Below are 17,929 nucleotides of genomic sequence, written 5' to 3' on the forward strand. Positions count from 1 at the left end.
AGAAAGAAGGGTTTTGGAACCATTATTTTCTCATAACAACAGCAACTTAAAATGCCTAGGAAGATGGTTGTGATCTTTGGAGCCTCAAATATACTTTGGATGGTGTTTGCAGTTTGTAAGTTCTTCTCCTTGATTTGTTCCAAATGCTAGCATTCCATTTTAGCCCTGTTTTTGGCTTCAGTCAGTTTTGTTATGGTCGTAAAGGATTTTTAAAGCGTGGGAAAACTTAATTTAACCTAACTTTTAATGTGCTATTGAGTATTGCTAGACACTATTATATTGTCATAGTTGGAGCTTCAAAGTTGATGTTTTTGGATACCTTTTTTCCAATGTCAAATGAGTAATTGGATTCTATTTCTAGGAAGGTCTGTCTCTTTAGTTTCCTGCACTTGATAATGAAAGCAAACTTAGCTAGTGACAAAACAACTCTGATAAATGGGCATCAAAGTCAAAGTGAGGGTTCTCCTAAGCGAAGATGATTTCAACACCTTCTTTTGAAAGTGACTCCAGTGCTGCCTTGCGTTAGTTGGAAGCAGTTTAGGAAAGAGATCAGCCAGATTGTATTTTGGGTGTTATACTAGAACAGAGAAGAAGGACTAGAATACTCAACAAACCAGTGTTTTTTTGTTTTTTTTTTTCTTTTTGCCTTCACAGCTCAAGCTTTTAAAATCGACATCTCCCCTGAATCCAAAATTATTGCTCAGATTGGTGACTCCATCTCACTGACTTGTAGCACAACAGGCTGCGAGACCCCATCGTTCTCCTGGAGAACTCAGATAGACAGTCCACTGAACGGGAAGGTGAGAAATGAGGGGACCAAATCCACGCTGACCATGGATCCTGTTAGTCTGGGGAATGAACACTATTACCTGTGCACAGTGATTTGTGAGTCTCAGAAACTGGAAAAAGGAATCCCAGTGGAGATCTACTGTGAGTACTTTAGAGAATATTTGATTTTCTCTCCATTTTGCTTTAAAATAAGTTTTTAAAAGGATAGTTTTGAAAGAAAAGAAAGAAAAAAGTATATTCATGTCCAGATTCTTGGCTAGAGGACCTAGTGTACCGAGAAAGCTAGAGACAGCTGAACCTAGCACTAGACCAGAGACCCAAATCCTAGCTTCTATTTCCAACTCTGCCACAAACATGGTGACCATGGGTAAGACTCAACTTCTCTGGGCTTCAGTTTTCTTAACCATAAAGTGAAAATCTCTAAGGTTCTGTTTATTTTATTTAAAATTTTTCTATTCAATTATATCCTTATGTGTTTACTTGTCTATGTGTCTAAATGATTTATGAATTCCATATTTCAGGGATTTTCCATTTATTTATTCTTATGCAATTTGGTGCTTAAAATTAGTTTAAAGATTAAGCAGGGGATCTATAATTTAGTAATGGGCTTCTGTACAGAATTTTCCCCTTTAGATAGAAGAAAAATATCTGCAAACATTTCACTCATTTGACTTTGGTGGAGATAAATTTAGGAGGTTTTGTTTTTGTTTTTGTTGGGTCTTAATGCTCAATCGCTCAATCTCAGAGATATTTGTATAATGAACTAGATTTGCCTTGTGAATGTGAATGAATACCCCTCATTTACCAGCCTACCAAAATGTATCCCAATCCATTCTCAATCCAGCAAAGAAAGTTAGCAAAAGGAGTGAAAAAATAACCTGAAATAAATCACTTGCATTCTGGTTACTGTTCTTTCTAAAATACTGGAATCCTTGATAGTCATCTCTTCAGGAAGACCTCATTTGATAATCTTTTCTACTTATGTTGCTTCTCTTCTGCTGTAGTGGAGACAACTTTGTCCAGTAACCTTAACTGATTCTTCAAGAAGCCCGTATGTTGCTAGTGTTTCCCAAGAAACTGTGCCTGGCCGGCTGCTTTCAATTATGCTGGCTGTACATGCAGAGTTTATGTCTGTGCAGCCTCCTGAGCTCCTTGAAAGGCCCCCTTATGTAAATACAGGGGAAAGTAGTGAGTTCTTGTATTACCTGACAGCAAACTATATGGATTATAAGCGCATTTCTTTCAGAATATGAGGGATGGGACTATTGGTGGAAAAATGAAAAGTACTGTTTCTTCACATAGCAAAACATTTCCAGTTCCTTTGCCTTTCCTCACAAGTACCAAATAGTTGAAGATTTAAAAAGAGAAATGAAGGCCCTTCTGGCTTTAATTATCTTGACTGAAGTTTTTTTTTTTTTTTCTTCAAGAATGTCTGTCTTTCATTATGTTTAACAGTCCTGTCTCCATTCCACATTTGATTGTAATATTCTTTAGAGTTGGAAACTTTGTATTCTTATTTCACAGTCTTGAATAGAGCCAATGTGTTACCATCCTGGTGGTTTGCAACGAAAACTAGCCTTGCAAGGAAAGCAATGGCTGACTGAACTAGTGTGTCCCTTGACACTAAAAAGTTCAAGTGGAGTATTAGTTAGACTTTGAGTTAGGCATTTTGGGAGGCAAATATGCCTTCCAGAATTTAAAGACTGCACAGGTATACCTTTCTGGTGGATGAATGCCTGTCAGAGGCACCATTTTTCAGAAGCCAATTATTTAGAATTGTTCTTTTCATTGCTTAGCATATCTTGCCCAATAACTTTTTTTTTGCAATGACATTCTAAGCCTCAGGTTCCTTATCCATAAAATGAAATATATCTGCCCTCACTAAAATAAGAGATTGTGATATAACATAAAAAAATCTTCAATAGCAGTACAGACTAATAAAACTCCTGAGTTTAAATCCCGGCTTTATCATTACTAGCTATGTGACCTTAGGAAAGTTATGCACATGTGCTAAGTTTATGTTTTCATATCTATGAATTGTGGTATCTATTTCTTAGGGTTGTTGTGAGGATAAAATAAAGTCATTGGTGTTAAATGAATAGCAGAGCGATGGGCACACATAAGTATTCAATAAACATGAATTTCTTCTCCCTCCTTTTACTCTGATAACATGCAACACTTAGTACATGCAGCATCAGAGCTGAACTCTCTAACAGGAGATTCCAGTCTTTGAACCTACCCCAAACCATGAAAGGCTATTTAAACAATTAATTCTACTGTATTTGCAAACATATTAGATTTAGTTTACATTGATTTAAATCAGTAAGGGACCTCATACAACATGAACAAAAAGTCCATTTGCATGTATTTGTTTGAACTTTGCAGCTTTCCCTAAGGACCCAGAGATTCATTTGAGTGACCCCCTGGAGGTTGGGAAGCCAGTCACAGTCACGTGTTTGGTCCCTGATGTTTACCCATTTGAAAGGCTGGAGATAGAATTACTGAAGGGCAACCATTCCGTGAAGAAACAGAACTTTCTGGAGGTTTCAGAAATGAAGTCCCAGGAAACGAAGAGTTTGGAAGTAACCTTCATTCCTATTGATGAGGATATTGGGAAAGCTCTTGTTTGTCAAGCTACATTACACATTAATGAAATTGATTCTCAACCCCAAGTAAGGGAGACTACAAAAACACTGCAAGTCTACAGTAAGTACTTGTGTAAAGTCTGTGGGAATTTAGTCTTGGATCTATACAGCAGTAAGCTTAGGAGCTAAAGTCAAGAAGAAACATGTGTGTAGATTTTACACAATTTTGATTCATTGAGAGCATAATTTTTGTCAATAGCATAATTTAATAAAAAGTGCACCAAATTTGTGTTGAGAAGATTTGAGCTTAAGTTCTGTCTCCACTAACTGTGTGAATTTGGGTCACTTAATTTCCCAGTCTATCAAAGAGGACTACTAATACCACCTGATTGGGTAGTAGGAAATAGGCTTAAGTGATAAAATGTTTTTAATCATGTTTCGTAAACTCTTATACTATGCCTTGAAATATCAAGGTATAGAGATTTTACAAGGTGGGCAATTATTCTGTGTGTGAGTGCATATATGTATGCTCACCTGGACACATATGTGTGGGGTGAGAGAGAGGAGATGAGGTTTGATTGTTTCCATGCTCCCTGAGATGGCTGGGGGAGCTGAGGCAGTCTTGAAATCCCAAAATTGGTAGGAGTGGACTCACTGTGCTTTGTTCTAGACTAAAATGCTCTGGTCTGCTTTGACACCATACTTAAAAGAAGTATTGCCTTCTATAACAAGTTTAGCTGAAAGAGAATGAGATGGAAAGGTTTTATCAATGTTTTGAGAAGAATAGTCAAAATAGATATTTTTCCTAGAGAATATAAAACTTGGAAATGAGAGCTATAACTAAGTATTTGAAAGACAGTCATGTAGAAGTGGGATTTGATATATTCTTTAGCAGTAGAGGACTGAACTACGACCAGTGTATAAAAGTTAGTTACAAAGAGGAAGAGTTCAGCTCAATAAAGAGAAAATGTTCTAATAACTAGAGCTGTCCAAAAATCAAATGGACTGTGTTTACTATAAGGTATGGATTTCCTTGCACCATTAGTGTTGAAGCTGACTTGAATGAACCTTTGGCAAGGAAGATGAGCCAGAACTTCTACCTTACCTGGGAATTGAACCACATTATTCTAAGGGTTTTCTTAATTTCTGAGTATCTATGGCCATCTGAAAACACCAAACATCAAAAAAAGTAACTCCATCAAATTAGTTAGAAACTGGATTGACTAATTTTTATGACTCAGCAATTCTTTACACTAGTTTGGCAGAGAAAGTTTGTCAAATTTGTGAAAGCATGTAAATAAAGTCTATGAGAGAAATACCGTAGCCCTATTGGATCAAGATGATGCTTAGCAATGACTACTATTGTGCCCTGCCTTCTCAGTCTCACCCAAGGACACAGTTATATCTGTGAATCCCTCCACAAGCCTGCAAGAAGGTGACTCCGTGACGATGACATGTACCAGTGAAGGTCTACCAGCTCCACAGATTTTCTGGAGCAAGAAATTAGACAATGGGAATCTACAGCTCCTTTCTGAGAATGCAACTCTCACTTTAATTGCTATGAGGATGGAAGATTCTGGAATTTATGTGTGTGAAGGAGGTAATCCGGTTGGGAAAGACAGAAAAGAGGTGAAATTAATTGTTCAAGGTAAGCAGAATGTGAAAAAGGATGATAAAACTGCCATCATTCAGATTTAAGCAATAGTGAAATAGCTTCAATGCCAAAATTACTTCGTTAACTTTTATTGATGATCCATCTGATCGCCATGTACTTTAATACAATTATATATTCATCTTACTCATACTTCTTGGAAATCTTTCCTGCCGGAACTTCCATGGCTCTATTTTTCTGGTTCCTTTCCATTTCTCATCATTCTTTCACTGCCTCATTCCTTGGCTTTCTCTCTTCCTTCTGCCCCTTGAATATTAGTATTCTCAGGTTCCCACATCTGGTCCTCTTCCCTTCTAACTCTGGACTCCCAAGATTTGAACTATGTATTATATGCTGTTTACTCTGAAATTCATGTTCCTATTCCATATCACCAAAACCTGTCATTCTACCTCAAAATGATTCCTAGAATTTGACCTCTTTTCTTCAACCCTCTTGCTATTGCCTCAGTTTATCATCTCTTACTTGGACTCTTGAAAGATGTTCTTATCAATAAATAACATCCACTGACCACCAGCTATATTCCAGGCACTTTACATATGTTTCCTCTAATCTTCAAGAAATAACTAACGAGTATGTATTTTATATCCATTTTAGAGATGAGAGAATAGTGTCTCCCAGAGATTAATAATGACCCTTATTGCTTGTACACCTAATATTTGCCAGGAATTCTCTTTCCTCTTTATAAATGTTATGTCTTTTTTCTTTACCACAACCTTATGAGGCGAATAAAAACACAGGCACAGGGCCTCCCTGGTGGCGCAGTGGTTAAGAGTCCGCCTGCCGATGCAGGGGATACGGGTTCGTGCCCCGGTCTGGGAGGATCCCATATGCCGCGGAGCGGCTGGGCCCGTGAGCCATGGCCGCTGGGCCTGCGCATCCGGAGCCTGTGCTCCGCAACGGGAGAGGCCACAACAGTGAGAGGCCCGCATACAGCAAAAAGAAAAAAAAAAAACAACACACAGGCACAGAATAGTTGACAATTTGCCTAGAGTCACATAGCTCATTAGTGGCATTTAACAGAGACCCATTTAAACCCCAAACCCCATGGTTTTTCAACTATAGCTAATTGTCTTTAAGTGGTCACCCTGCTATCATTCTGTCCCCCACATAATCCTATGTACTGCTACCAGAGTTATCTACCTTAAACAAAAAAGGTGCACATTTTATATGACTTCAACCAAACCCTAACTGCATGTAAATTAAAATTCACATTTCTTAAAATAGTCACATAAAACTCTTCACAATCTAGTCAAAAACAACTAGCAGGGATGGCACTGGAAGCCAAAGAGCTTTTCTGGATATCTGAGACTTAGGAGTTTGCCCTGACATCTCAAGTTTCAGCCCCTGAGTCAATAGTAAAGTATTTTTATATTGTATCAAACAAATTTAAGAGGTGGCCTGCATACCACTTTAATGCTTAGATTTTGACTTTGCTTTCAGTGTGATTCTGTGTGACTTTCAATGGTGCAGCTTTATTCTGTTGATACAGAAGCTCTAAGTGCTGGTCTGTTATGGGTATTGCTTCTAATCAGAAGACATATTTGTATAACTTTTTTTCAGTACTTTTCTTAGATTTTGTTTTATCTCCACATGAGGATGATTTGATTTAGTTGTTCAAGCAATTGAAAAGCTGGGATCTTGAATCAGACCCACCTGGCTTCAAGTCCTAATTTTGCCACTTGTAAGCTGGGTGAGGTTATTTATCATTTTTCATCAAGAAGAAAGAGGAGGAGGAAGAAGAGGAGGAGAGGGAGACAGAATTAATAATATCAGTTCATGAAATTGTGAGGATTAAATGAGATAATATATGTAAAGTGGTTTCCACAATGCTTGACACACTGGAACCTCTTATATTTTTGAGCTGTTATTCCACTGTTACAGGGATTTGATAAACTACATTTGAGTGGAGAATGAATTTTTTTGTTGAAAAGATGCCAATCTCTGTCTTGACAAAATTTTATCCTTATTCACTCTGTTGAATGAATGAATCAACAGCGTCTTGTGCATTTGTTCTTAAAACATGTGGTTTCATTTCTGAAGGTCCCAAGGTGTAAAGGAGTAATTTATTCCTGGCATAGATGTTAGCTGAAAAGAGGCCAGGAAAAAAAGAAAGACCATGTATTGAGCTGTGATGAAAGAAGAAAAGAATCTTATCTTCTTTTTGTCTTGTTATTTTATCCCCCAGAGAAAATGTTTACTGTAGAGATCTCTCCTGGATCCCAGATTGCTGCTCAGATTGGCGACTCAGTTGTACTGACCTGTGATGTCATGGGTTGTGAGTCTCCATCTTTCTCTTGGAGAACCCAGATAGACAGCCCTCTGAACGGGAAGGTGAGGAGCGAGGGGTCCAAGTCCACGTTGACCCTGAGCCCTGTGAGATTTGAGAACGAACATTTTTATCTGTGCACCGTGACATGTGGGCATAAGAAACTGGAAAAGGGAATCCATGTGGAGCTCTACTGTAAGTGGTTTTCAGAATTGTTCACTGTTTTGTCGTTGTTGTTCCCAGTTCCACTGGAAGAAACAGAATGCGAATCTGTGACACAAGACAAGATCCTTGTGTTTAGAAGGGAATTTAGCATTGTGAATGGTTCCTAAATCTCTGAACCAGAATTTCTGATGTAACTTAATTGGCCTAAATCTTAAGTAGATATTACATATGAACCCAGCATCCACAATGCTTAGGTTGTGTCTTGTCGATACTCTCTCATCATGGACTTGAACACACTGCATGCTCCCTGCTTCCCATCCCCCTCTGGGTGTATGTGGAGTGTACAGAGGTGGTCGTGTGCAAGGAGTGTAGTCAGTGTCCACTCAGATAACAGGGTGGGATGACTGCTGCTCAATTATTTGAATTGGGGGTGAGGCCCAAGCATACTGTTTTTTTTTTTTAAACATCTTTATTGGAGTATAATTGCTTTACAATGGTGTGTTAGTTTCTGCTTTATAACAAAGTGAGTCAGTTATACATATACATATGTTCCCATATCTCTTCCCTATTGTGTATCCCTCCCTCCCACCCTCCCTATCCCACCTCTCTAGGTGGTCACAAAGCACCGAGCTGATCTCCCTGTGCTATGCAGCTACTTCCCACTAGCTATCTATTTTATGTTTGGTAGTGTATATATGTCCATGCCACTCTCTCACTTTGTCACAGCTTATCCTTCCTCCTCCCCATATCCTCAAGTCCATGCTCTAGTAGGTCTGTTTTGAAGGCACATTTGAAAGCTGATTGGCAGGATGGGAGAAATGAGGCAATGGGGAGCAAAAGAAAGCCAGGGAGTTAGATTGGTCACTGGGGATGGTCAGTGGCAGACAAAAAGTAGAACCAGGAGACTGAACTAGATTTGAATATTGATTTACACCATATAAATACACTACACTTTTTCTTGCTGTTCTTGTCACCTTAACAAAAATCCTTTACAGCCTCAAATCTCTATGAATTGACATTGCTGGAGTTCCTCAGTTTATAATGAACGAAGAAGAAAATATGTAAAGTGATCATAAAGTTACAATTTGAGAAGGTTATTCTGCCTTGTTTTTATTCAGTGGAATTCAAGAGAACAATTGTAGAGATTTTCCTCCAGAAATCCTGCCCAAACTTGTGTTACCCCTCAGGAGTTTGTTCAGCATGAGTTAGAGTATGTCTGTAAAGGGATTTGAATCTCTCAGAAGAAGGGTAAATTTATTGCATTATCATATTACCAAGAGTCCAGGACCTGCTGATGTAGGCACATTCCCAACAGCAATGAGAACCAGCAGTGAAGTCTTACCATCATACAGAAACTTTAGAGAATGTATCACTTTAACAACATTTTGCTTAAGGAGAAAAAAATTTTAGCATGGCTCTTGCTCTGATAACCACTCTAATCTCACTTTTATTGATTTGCATAAGATGTGTTATAAATGTTATTCAGAATCTAAATCTCATAGTTTTTTCTTAACTACAAGTATTATCCAAGGAATATTTAAGACTTTCTGACTAAACTTCGCTGTTGCAAATGAAAATGTCTAAAGTGAGAAGTGCCCTTGGGTCTTATTTGAGATGAGAGGCTGCATGGCTCTGTGAAACCAAACCTGGGCTCTGAGCTCAAGGAAATAGGAATTCTGATCTCAGCTCAGTGACTTACTAGATATGATGCCAAATGGCAGACTCTTAGCCTCTATGCATTTTATGTTTCCCTAGCTGTAAAATACATTCTCTATAAGTTTTTCTAACTGTAAAATAAGTTAATACCCATTAGATTACGCTGTTTTGAAGACTGAGATAATGAATGTTAAGGGACTAGCACATAGTAAATATCCAATACATCCTGGAAAATATTTAAAATGTTTAAAATATATAGTTACTAAATAAGATGGTGGATGCTGACATATCCATTGAAAAGACCAGTCCACAGGTGTCAGCAAGATTGCATCACTAGAGAAGAATAAGAAGTATATTTATTACCTGATGATTTGATGTGCTAGTTATTTTTTGTTTCCAGCATTACTGACATTTAATGTCATAAATATTTATACTCAATGTTGTTATTTATATATTAGTGATCATCCTATCCCAGGTGAATTAAAATCTGCATTTTGAGACCTTTGCATTTAATAGAGATTAGTTCTGTTTTTCCTTGACTGTCACATATAAACATCATTTTTGCTTGACATTTGCAGCCTTCCTTAGAGATCCAGAAATTGAGATGAGTGGTCTGTTAGTGAGTGGAAACCCAGTCACTGTAAGCTGTAAGGTTCCTGATGTGTATCCTTTTGACCGGCTGGAAATTGAATTACTTAAAGGGGAGAATATTATGAAGAATAAAATCTTTTTGGAAGATGTAAGTAAGAAATCTCTAGAGACCAAGAGTTTGGAAATGACCTTCATCCCCACCACTGAAGACACTGGAAAAGTTCTTGTTTGTCTGGCTAAGTTACCTATTGACAAAATGGAATTTGAACCCAAACAAAGGCAGAGTACACAGATACTATATGTTAATGGTAAGTACATGCATGATCTATCCATAATTTAATATGAATTTTTTTAATCATGGTTGCCAGGCAAGAGTTAACATGAGGTTGATAGTTAAAACCGATGTGAAAAAAATAATTGAAAAGGAACAACAAAATAATGATTATTATAACAAACCACCCCCAGTGCTTAAAACAACTGTTTATTGGCTTATGATTCTAAGCTGGCAATTTGGGAAGAGGTCAGATGGGCAGTTTGTTCAATGTAGTATTAGATGAGCTCATTCATGCATTGTCAGTCAGTTGGCAGGTCAGTGGGGGATGGTCCCAGGTGGCCTCACTCACATGTCTGGGCCTTCTATGGTGTTTCTTGGCCTTTCTTTCTCCATGTGGTGTCTCTCAAGGAAGGTAGCCTAGGTATAGTCACCAGAGTGCAGTATTTCAAGAGGGTGATCATGAAAGGGGGCTCTTGGGGCTGGGCTTGGAAGTCCTACCGTGTTACTTCTTCCAGGATATATTGGTCAAAGTTAGTCACAAGGACAGCCTAGATTCAAGAGGTAGAAAAATAGAGTCCACCTTTTCATAGGTGATTCACATAGCTCATGGTCATGTTTAATGTACCATAAATGTCAATATGTACTATCATTGATCATCCATTCTTTGATAGTAAGAGAGTTTCTACAGAATTTATTTCCATTGGAAAATATCCAGGATGTGTCTATATTCTACTCTCTCTCGTTCTGTATCTGCTAAAGTAAATGGGGACAGAAACCTCTTTTGGAAAGTTATTAAGATTTATAAACTGTTCTAATCCGCGAATCCATAGCCCAGTTTTGCAACATTATCAAAATTATTTGGAACTCGGTGTATAAAGAGTCAAGCTAACAAGTGTTCCCACCTTTTCAGTTGCTCCCGGGGATACAACCATCTTGGTCAGCCCTTCCTCCATCCTGGAGGAAGGTAGATCTGTGAATATGACATGCTCTAGCGATGGCCTTCCAGCTCCGAAAATCCTGTGGAGCAGGCTGCTAAATAACGGGGATCTACAGCCTCTTTCTGAGAATACCACTCTTACCTTAACGTCTACAAAAATGGAAGATTCTGGTATTTATGTCTGTGAAGGCATTAACCAGGTTGGAATAAGCAGAAAAGAAGTCGAATTAATTATCCAAGGTGAGCTAAGTGATTAAATGAGTTATGATTGCTAGTTTTATTTTGGTTGTGTTACTGGTTTTGAACAAAGTCCTTTTTGAAACAAACAAAATTTTTACTAAAACAGAATGCATTGAGCGTTTTGAAAAGCTCATGATGTTTCCTCTGCATGGAAAGCTCCTGGAATAGTACTTCCTCATGAACTATTCCAAGTCACTTATCCTAAAATTCTTTCAACTGCAGGTGGAATCCAGGAACTGTGCCAAGAGTTCCAGTTACACTTACAAGGCATTGATTATGGCATTGAAATAAGGATAGGAAGATGTATATATGTATTTTGAAATTACTTAGGACTAAAGCTACCTTATCTAGCTGGATTAAACTCTGAGTGGTAATCTCACAAGATGCCTGCTAATATGTGCTTAGAAGCCTAAGAAGGAACTTAAACATTTTATAAATTCTGAGTTTGAGTAGCAGTGACCATGCCCTCTAGTTTATCAGTTTAATGGCATAGAATCACTAGGGTGGATGAAGTTAGCAGACCCAGACCCATTCTTGCCAGGATGGAGAGGCAAGACTGAGAACAAAACAATTCCTAGTTGACAGGATGAAGCTGTAGGCAGTTTTGGGCAAAATCATGAAGTGATTTGGATTTCCCTCATACCTTCCCTTTTGGGGTTCAAGGTTCTCTTCTTCACTAGAGCTGTCAGTTCCTCTCTTATCCCTTGGTATTGTTTCCACTAAGATATTAGGGACTTTCTTGTTACATCATTACAATAATAATTTGTATTTTAAAGGAAGAACCTTGGCAGGGCAATGCACTACCTTAAAGAAAGCCCTTAGGATGTAGCTTTGGTTGGGGAAAGAGTATCAAATCAAGTCACAAAACAGATGAACTTAATGGGAATCTCACTTAAAAAATGGTGATGTGGTACCTCCCTCCACGGGTTGCGTATTAACAGAGATGTCGTATGTCAAGTACTTAGCCCAGGGTAATTGGTGTTGTTAAGAATTGTAAGCACAGCTTAATTTCTTGATCTGGGATTGTCCAGCTCAGAACTCAGAAGCCTGTAGAGGCCTTTATACTTAAAGAAATATTTGCACAGCAGTGTGACAAAAAAAAAAAGTTCTTTGTCACATTTGAAATCTACAGCTGTTTTTAAAACACTTATTCATTGGCTAGGCTGGGTAAAGAATTATATTAAGGGACATGAAAGAAGCATAAGAGTTGTCTTCTTTTATTAAAAATGTGATCATTTACAACAATCCAGTAAATGCTTGACTTCTTTAATTACCCCTCTAAATATTTAATGCAAACAGTAAGCACAAATACCATCTTGACAGCTATTGTTACTGTCATTAAATTAATATGGGATTGGTTTATATTTCATTCAGTCAGAGGTATCTTTAAATTCTTTCCACAGTTGCTCCAAAAGATGTACGACTTACAGCTTTTCCTTCTGAGAGTGTCAAGGAAGGAGACACTGTCATTATCTCCTGTACATGTGGAAATGTTCCCCAAACTTTGATAATCCTGAAGAAAAAAGCAGAGTCAGGCTACATAGTGCTGAAGTCTACAGATGGTGCATATACCATCCACAGGGCCCAGTTGGAGGATGCGGGAGTATACGAATGTGAATCTAAAAATGAAGTTGGCTTGCAATTAAGAAGCATAACACTTGATGTTAAAGGTTTGTTTTTTGTTTTTTTTTTTTATTATTTTTTATAATCGGTCAGAGGCTTGGTGAATTGTAATGAATTTCAAGGATTAGGTGAATGAGTGGGTAAAATGGAACTGAATTCCATGATGATTATGGTTATTTCTTAGTGTTTCCTAAAATAATCACACACAGCTGCTCTATCCTATGGAGTTCAGCCAGAAAGTTGACATTAATCAATCATTGGTCAGTGTAGAATTCCTGTTTGCTTTTATAAACGTTGACAATTCATCATTGGTCTCTGAGGTCCTGCATTTCCAAAGTTTTAAATGTATTTTCAAAACCTTTCCCTGGGGGTTATAGGGAAACTAGAGAAGTTGAATTGGCACATGGAAAAAGAAAGGCTCTATCCAGACCCTTTTCCTTCCTACCAGAAGAGAGTGTCACTCTCTGAACACGGAGTAACTACATATTTTCTGGATTGACTCTCTTCAGGATAATAATTGAGTTTGGTGATCTTAATGCTGAACAACATAAAGGGAACTCTAGACTACAGAACTGCCTCCTTAGAAAATCCAAGCTCCTTGTCCATTTTACCCTATTCTGATGGAGAGAGGGAGGGAGGGGGCAGTGGCCCCAGCAGAGAAACTTCAGAAGCCTCTTAATCTTCTAACCCCTCGTGTGAACACACAGTAGGATCTGTTGATCTTATCAGTGGAAGCAGAATAAGTCAGCCTTTACTACTCTGTCTCCCACACCTTGAGGGCTAATGAGCTCACACTGTGTGTTGGAAGCCAAAATTGAAGTGAACATTTTTGCAAACAAATGCCAATTTTTAAGAGCCTCTGGCACTGGGCTCTCAGAGTTAGCAACTACTCATCAGTGTAAAGAAAATTTAAATGTGGGTCAGAAAATGGGTAAAAATTTTACTCATCTGGCCAAATCTCTCAAGATTACAAGACCTTACCGTATGTTTTCTTGTCTTCATGATACCTCCTTGGAACACGACAATATCAATACATACACATGGAAATGTTAAAGAAGGGGAAAATATCATGATTACATGTAAAACTTTTAGTCATCCACCTGCAGTGATTATCCTGAAAAGAGTTGATCTGGCCAATGAAGTTACTATGTGTTCAAAGAATGAAACATTTACCTTGTATCATGTTACTCAAAGTGACACAGGGGTGTATGTAATCAGTGCTTCCCATGAGGTTGGGGATGTTTCTGGATGGATTGAGATCTTGGTTATGAGTAGGTTGAAATTCATTTATTCCTATTTAATCCTCAATGCCTCCAGAACACCTTTAATTAAGCCTAGTCCCAGGAACTTGGATGTCTAACACTTTTATATTTCTTTTTGTAGTTAACGATTATCTTTTAAAGACACACCAAAGCTTCTCCACTTTTTATTTCTCATACCTTGCTGTCTTTTCTAATTGCTTTATTAAGCTAGTAACTTACATATTTGCCATTTTTCACTCATTATTTAAATGAACAAATTAAAGCACATTAGGCACTCAGCTAGAACCCCCAAACTAAATATGGTTTAAAATAACTACAAATGAATGGAAACAAAAATTGGACATTTTTCCTGGGAATTTTCAACTAGTCATCTTTTGAAGTTAGCTGAGTTTTAAAATTAATTTTGGTTTGTTTTTTTTTTTACAAATATATTTGCTTGAATGTATTCCAGTGATAGAAATGGTTGGGAGTCTTTAGGATTTTCAGTGTTGATACAGCTAATAGAAAATTGTATTTGAAGGTTGCCTTGGTAACCAACTCAGCAGCGAATTTGTATTTTACTGCAGATATCTGAGGGGAAAATCAAAGGCAAAAGAGAATATGTATTAAATTGAAAAGAAAACAGTAGGAGCAGAGGTACCATTCATTGCTCAGCAGGTTATCAATATTGATGCCTAACCATAATTATGATAATGGAAATTCTATTAAAATATTACCCTTGTACTCTGACTAGTTCTACTCTAGCGAGGGAAAGTAGAAAAATAAGGCAATTATCATTATGTTTATGGTGAAGTGTTTTTGACCTCAATAATTCAAAAAAATGGACTTCCCGTCATCTGACTCCAGTGATTCTTTTCTTCTTGGTTGATCTCCAGTGATTAGAAACTCCTAGAAGTAAAGCAATGATTATCAAGGTCAAATCACTCCTTTCTTCCAGGACTGAGACAATATATATGTCACTTGAAGAAACAATATTTGTGAGGTCATACAATGCTGTGCAAACGTAAATATAAATAGAGATGAAACTTCAGTAAATACCATGCTATCTTCTATAGATGTTCTTATAAGGTTAAGATATTAAATAGTATTGTAGGGGTCAGATGATTTTTGTAAGTAGAAAGAGTACTAATTTTAAAGTTTTTGTATACTATTACCTTATGTACCCAATTTACAACAAAATGAAAAAATGGCAGGATGTAGAAAGAAAAAAAATATATTACTATTCAAAAGATATTAATTGGGTGCAAGCTACTCCAAGCAGGGAGGCAGGTAAGGCTATTCAGTGGTGGATCTAAAAGACAGTAGATACATATGCTTATGTAATTCACAGTCTGAAGGAGGAGGACAAGATTAATAGATAAGCAAACAAATGTTTAACTATAAGCTGTGATTAGAGCTATGGAGGGAAAGTGTAATGGGTTATAAAACTATATTAGGAAAAAAAGTATATTAGGGTTTCTTATTTAGGCTGGAGGAGATGCAGGTCAGAGAATGTCTCTCTGAGTAAGTCACATTTAAGCTAAAACATAATGCTATCCAAAAAACTTCATATTATCAAGAAGTGATATAAATGCTGAAGAGGAATAATGTATATTAAGATGCCCTACTTCAGAGATACAAAATATAAAGTTTTCTATATATTTCTAAAAAAGCCATTGACAAGAATTCTTTCCCTTACTGTCTTATATGTGGTGTTTGACTATAATGGTTACACTCTAGGTGTTACAAGGCTTTTCTTGGAGAACTGTTTAGTTATTTTAATTCATAATGATCAGAGTCCCAGTTCTTTAGTATATATTTCTATTTCCCAAAGCAAACCCCCTGCTCCAATTCTTGCTCTTCTAAATGAGTCCTAAAATGTTGCGCCCTTCCTTCCATTCTGCTATTGAACCTGAATCTATTTGAATCCAAGTTTGTGGAAATCAACAACTGTCATCTTTAGACTCATCATGACCATAGCAACTGCTAACTGATTATTTGAATAATTCAAAGAAATATGCATTTTGGGTCCTGTTGGTTCTTATCACTACTTTGAGTCACTTCTCTTTAGAGAACGAGTTGTACTGTTAAAATAAAACATGTAACTATTATTATTAAACAATTTATTTTTATACTAGACATTAATTGCATCCATTTTGTTATTTTCCAGGAAGAGAAAGTAACAAGCACTATTTTTCTCCTGAACTTCTTGTGCTCTATTGTGCATCCTCCTTAATAATACCTGCCATTGGAATGATTATTTACTTTGCTAGAAAAGCCAACATGAAAGGGTCATACAGTCTTGTAGAAGCACAGAAATCAAAAGTGTAGCTAATGTTTGAAATGTTCATTCAGAGACACTATTTATCAGTTCAAATCCTCAGTACTGCTCATCATTCCATGAGGAAAACAACAAGCTAGGAGTCCAGACTTCCTTGAATGTAGTGAACTCTTGGAAAGAAATGGCTGCCTAGGCCCCTTGTTGTGAGCAAGAAGCCAAAGGAAAATTTGTGCCTAAAAAATAGGCACTACCTTTGAGATGTGACAACTGGAGTAGTTTCTTGATGTGTATATGCAATAACATGATTTGTATATATGTAAAATAAAACTATGCCATAGCAAGATTGCTTGGAATATCAGCACACTATAGTCACATTTCTATAATTATTAAAATGTTGCTTGGATTGACTGTTATAACTTAAAGCATCTTAATATTGATTGACAGCTGAACTATGTCATCTTTTTAATATTTTATTTCCTTTAACAAAATTTTATTCCTATAAAGTTCATAGACAACAATTCCATGTTTTGTAAAGATGTTAGGGTTTTATATTGTTATAGGAAAATGATAAACCAAGAGGGCACTGGGTAGACTTTCAGGTACTAAATACTTCAACCTATGGTATAATGGTTGATTGGATTTCTCTGGATGGTACTGATATGGTACTTAGACGTTTTATGATGTTGTTTGTTCATCAGACTCTTGTGTAACTTTCCCAATTTGGTCTAAAAATGCAACTTCTTTTGATTTCTTTTGTAAATGTTTAGGTTTTTTTGTATAGTAAAGTGATAATTTCTGGAATTGAAAGAGTTGTGTGTTTATTTATTATAAATTGCCTCCTTTAATCATGTTGCAGCTCTTTGTGAAATGTCAAGTTCCAAGACCAAAGAGTTCAAACCCATAGAAATAATAAGCAGATACTTGAAGTATGGTCCTCAGATTATTTATATCAGAATCATCATGGGAACTTGACAAACATTCACATTTCTTGGGGCCATCCTAACCTATTGAACTGAAATATCTGGTTTTGTGACCTTGGAATCTGCAATTAAAAAATTTTTTAAATATAATATACACAGAAAGATTGAATGCAGATGAACATGCACATATTAAAGGGCAGCAAGTGAACACCTGTATGTACCACCAAGGCCAAGAGATAGAGCATTACTATTCTTCAGAGCCTCGTAGAAGTTACTCACTGATTGCAGCTCTCTTACTGAGGCATAAGCGATATCTTGAATTATACATTAACAATTCCCTTTCTTTGGAGATTTTATACCTATATAGGAAACCCTAAGTGAAACATTATTTTGTTTGCCAGCTTTTGAATTTTACATAAAAATAATCAAACAATATATTTGTCTATGACTTTATTCACACAAAATTATGTTTTTGAATAATTCATCCATATTGTATTTAGCTTTGTATATTCATTATAAGATTATGCTACAGCTTATTTACACATTCTAGTGTTGTGCTGTTTCCATTTTGGGCTGTTTCCATTTTTACAATACTGATCAAAGTGTCTATAAACACTGTTTTACATGTTCCTGACTAACATGTGTAAGAGTTAACTTAGGGTGCAATAATTCCTATAAAGTGTATACAT

General features: G+C 36.8%; 1 protein-coding gene across 3 annotated transcripts; it reads left to right on the forward strand.

Moving 5' to 3' along the window:
• The first annotated feature begins 49 nt into the window (after positions 1-49).
• VCAM1 (vascular cell adhesion molecule 1) lies at positions 50-16,580 on the forward strand. 3 transcript variants are annotated; one of them, XM_060085674.1, is made up of 9 exons: positions 50-115; positions 655-930; positions 3,175-3,495; positions 4,756-5,022; positions 7,232-7,507; positions 9,712-10,032; positions 10,909-11,175; positions 12,579-12,845; positions 16,210-16,580. In XM_060085674.1, exons 1-9 carry the CDS (start codon positions 52-54, stop codon positions 16,368-16,370), a joined length of 2,220 nt encoding a protein of 739 aa, XP_059941657.1. In that variant the 5' UTR covers positions 50-51; the 3' UTR covers positions 16,371-16,580. The 3 variants fall into 3 exon arrangements, with proteins under 3 accessions (XP_059941657.1, XP_059941660.1, XP_059941671.1); XM_060085677.1 differs by having other exon boundaries at positions 655-744; XM_060085688.1 differs by lacking the exon at positions 7,232-7,507.
• Positions 16,581-17,929: the final 1,349 nt, after the last annotated feature.

The sequence above is a fragment of the Mesoplodon densirostris genome, chromosome 2 (genome assembly GCF_025265405.1).
Source record: "Mesoplodon densirostris isolate mMesDen1 chromosome 2, mMesDen1 primary haplotype, whole genome shotgun sequence".
Lineage (NCBI taxonomy): Eukaryota > Metazoa > Chordata > Mammalia > Artiodactyla > Ziphiidae > Mesoplodon > Mesoplodon densirostris.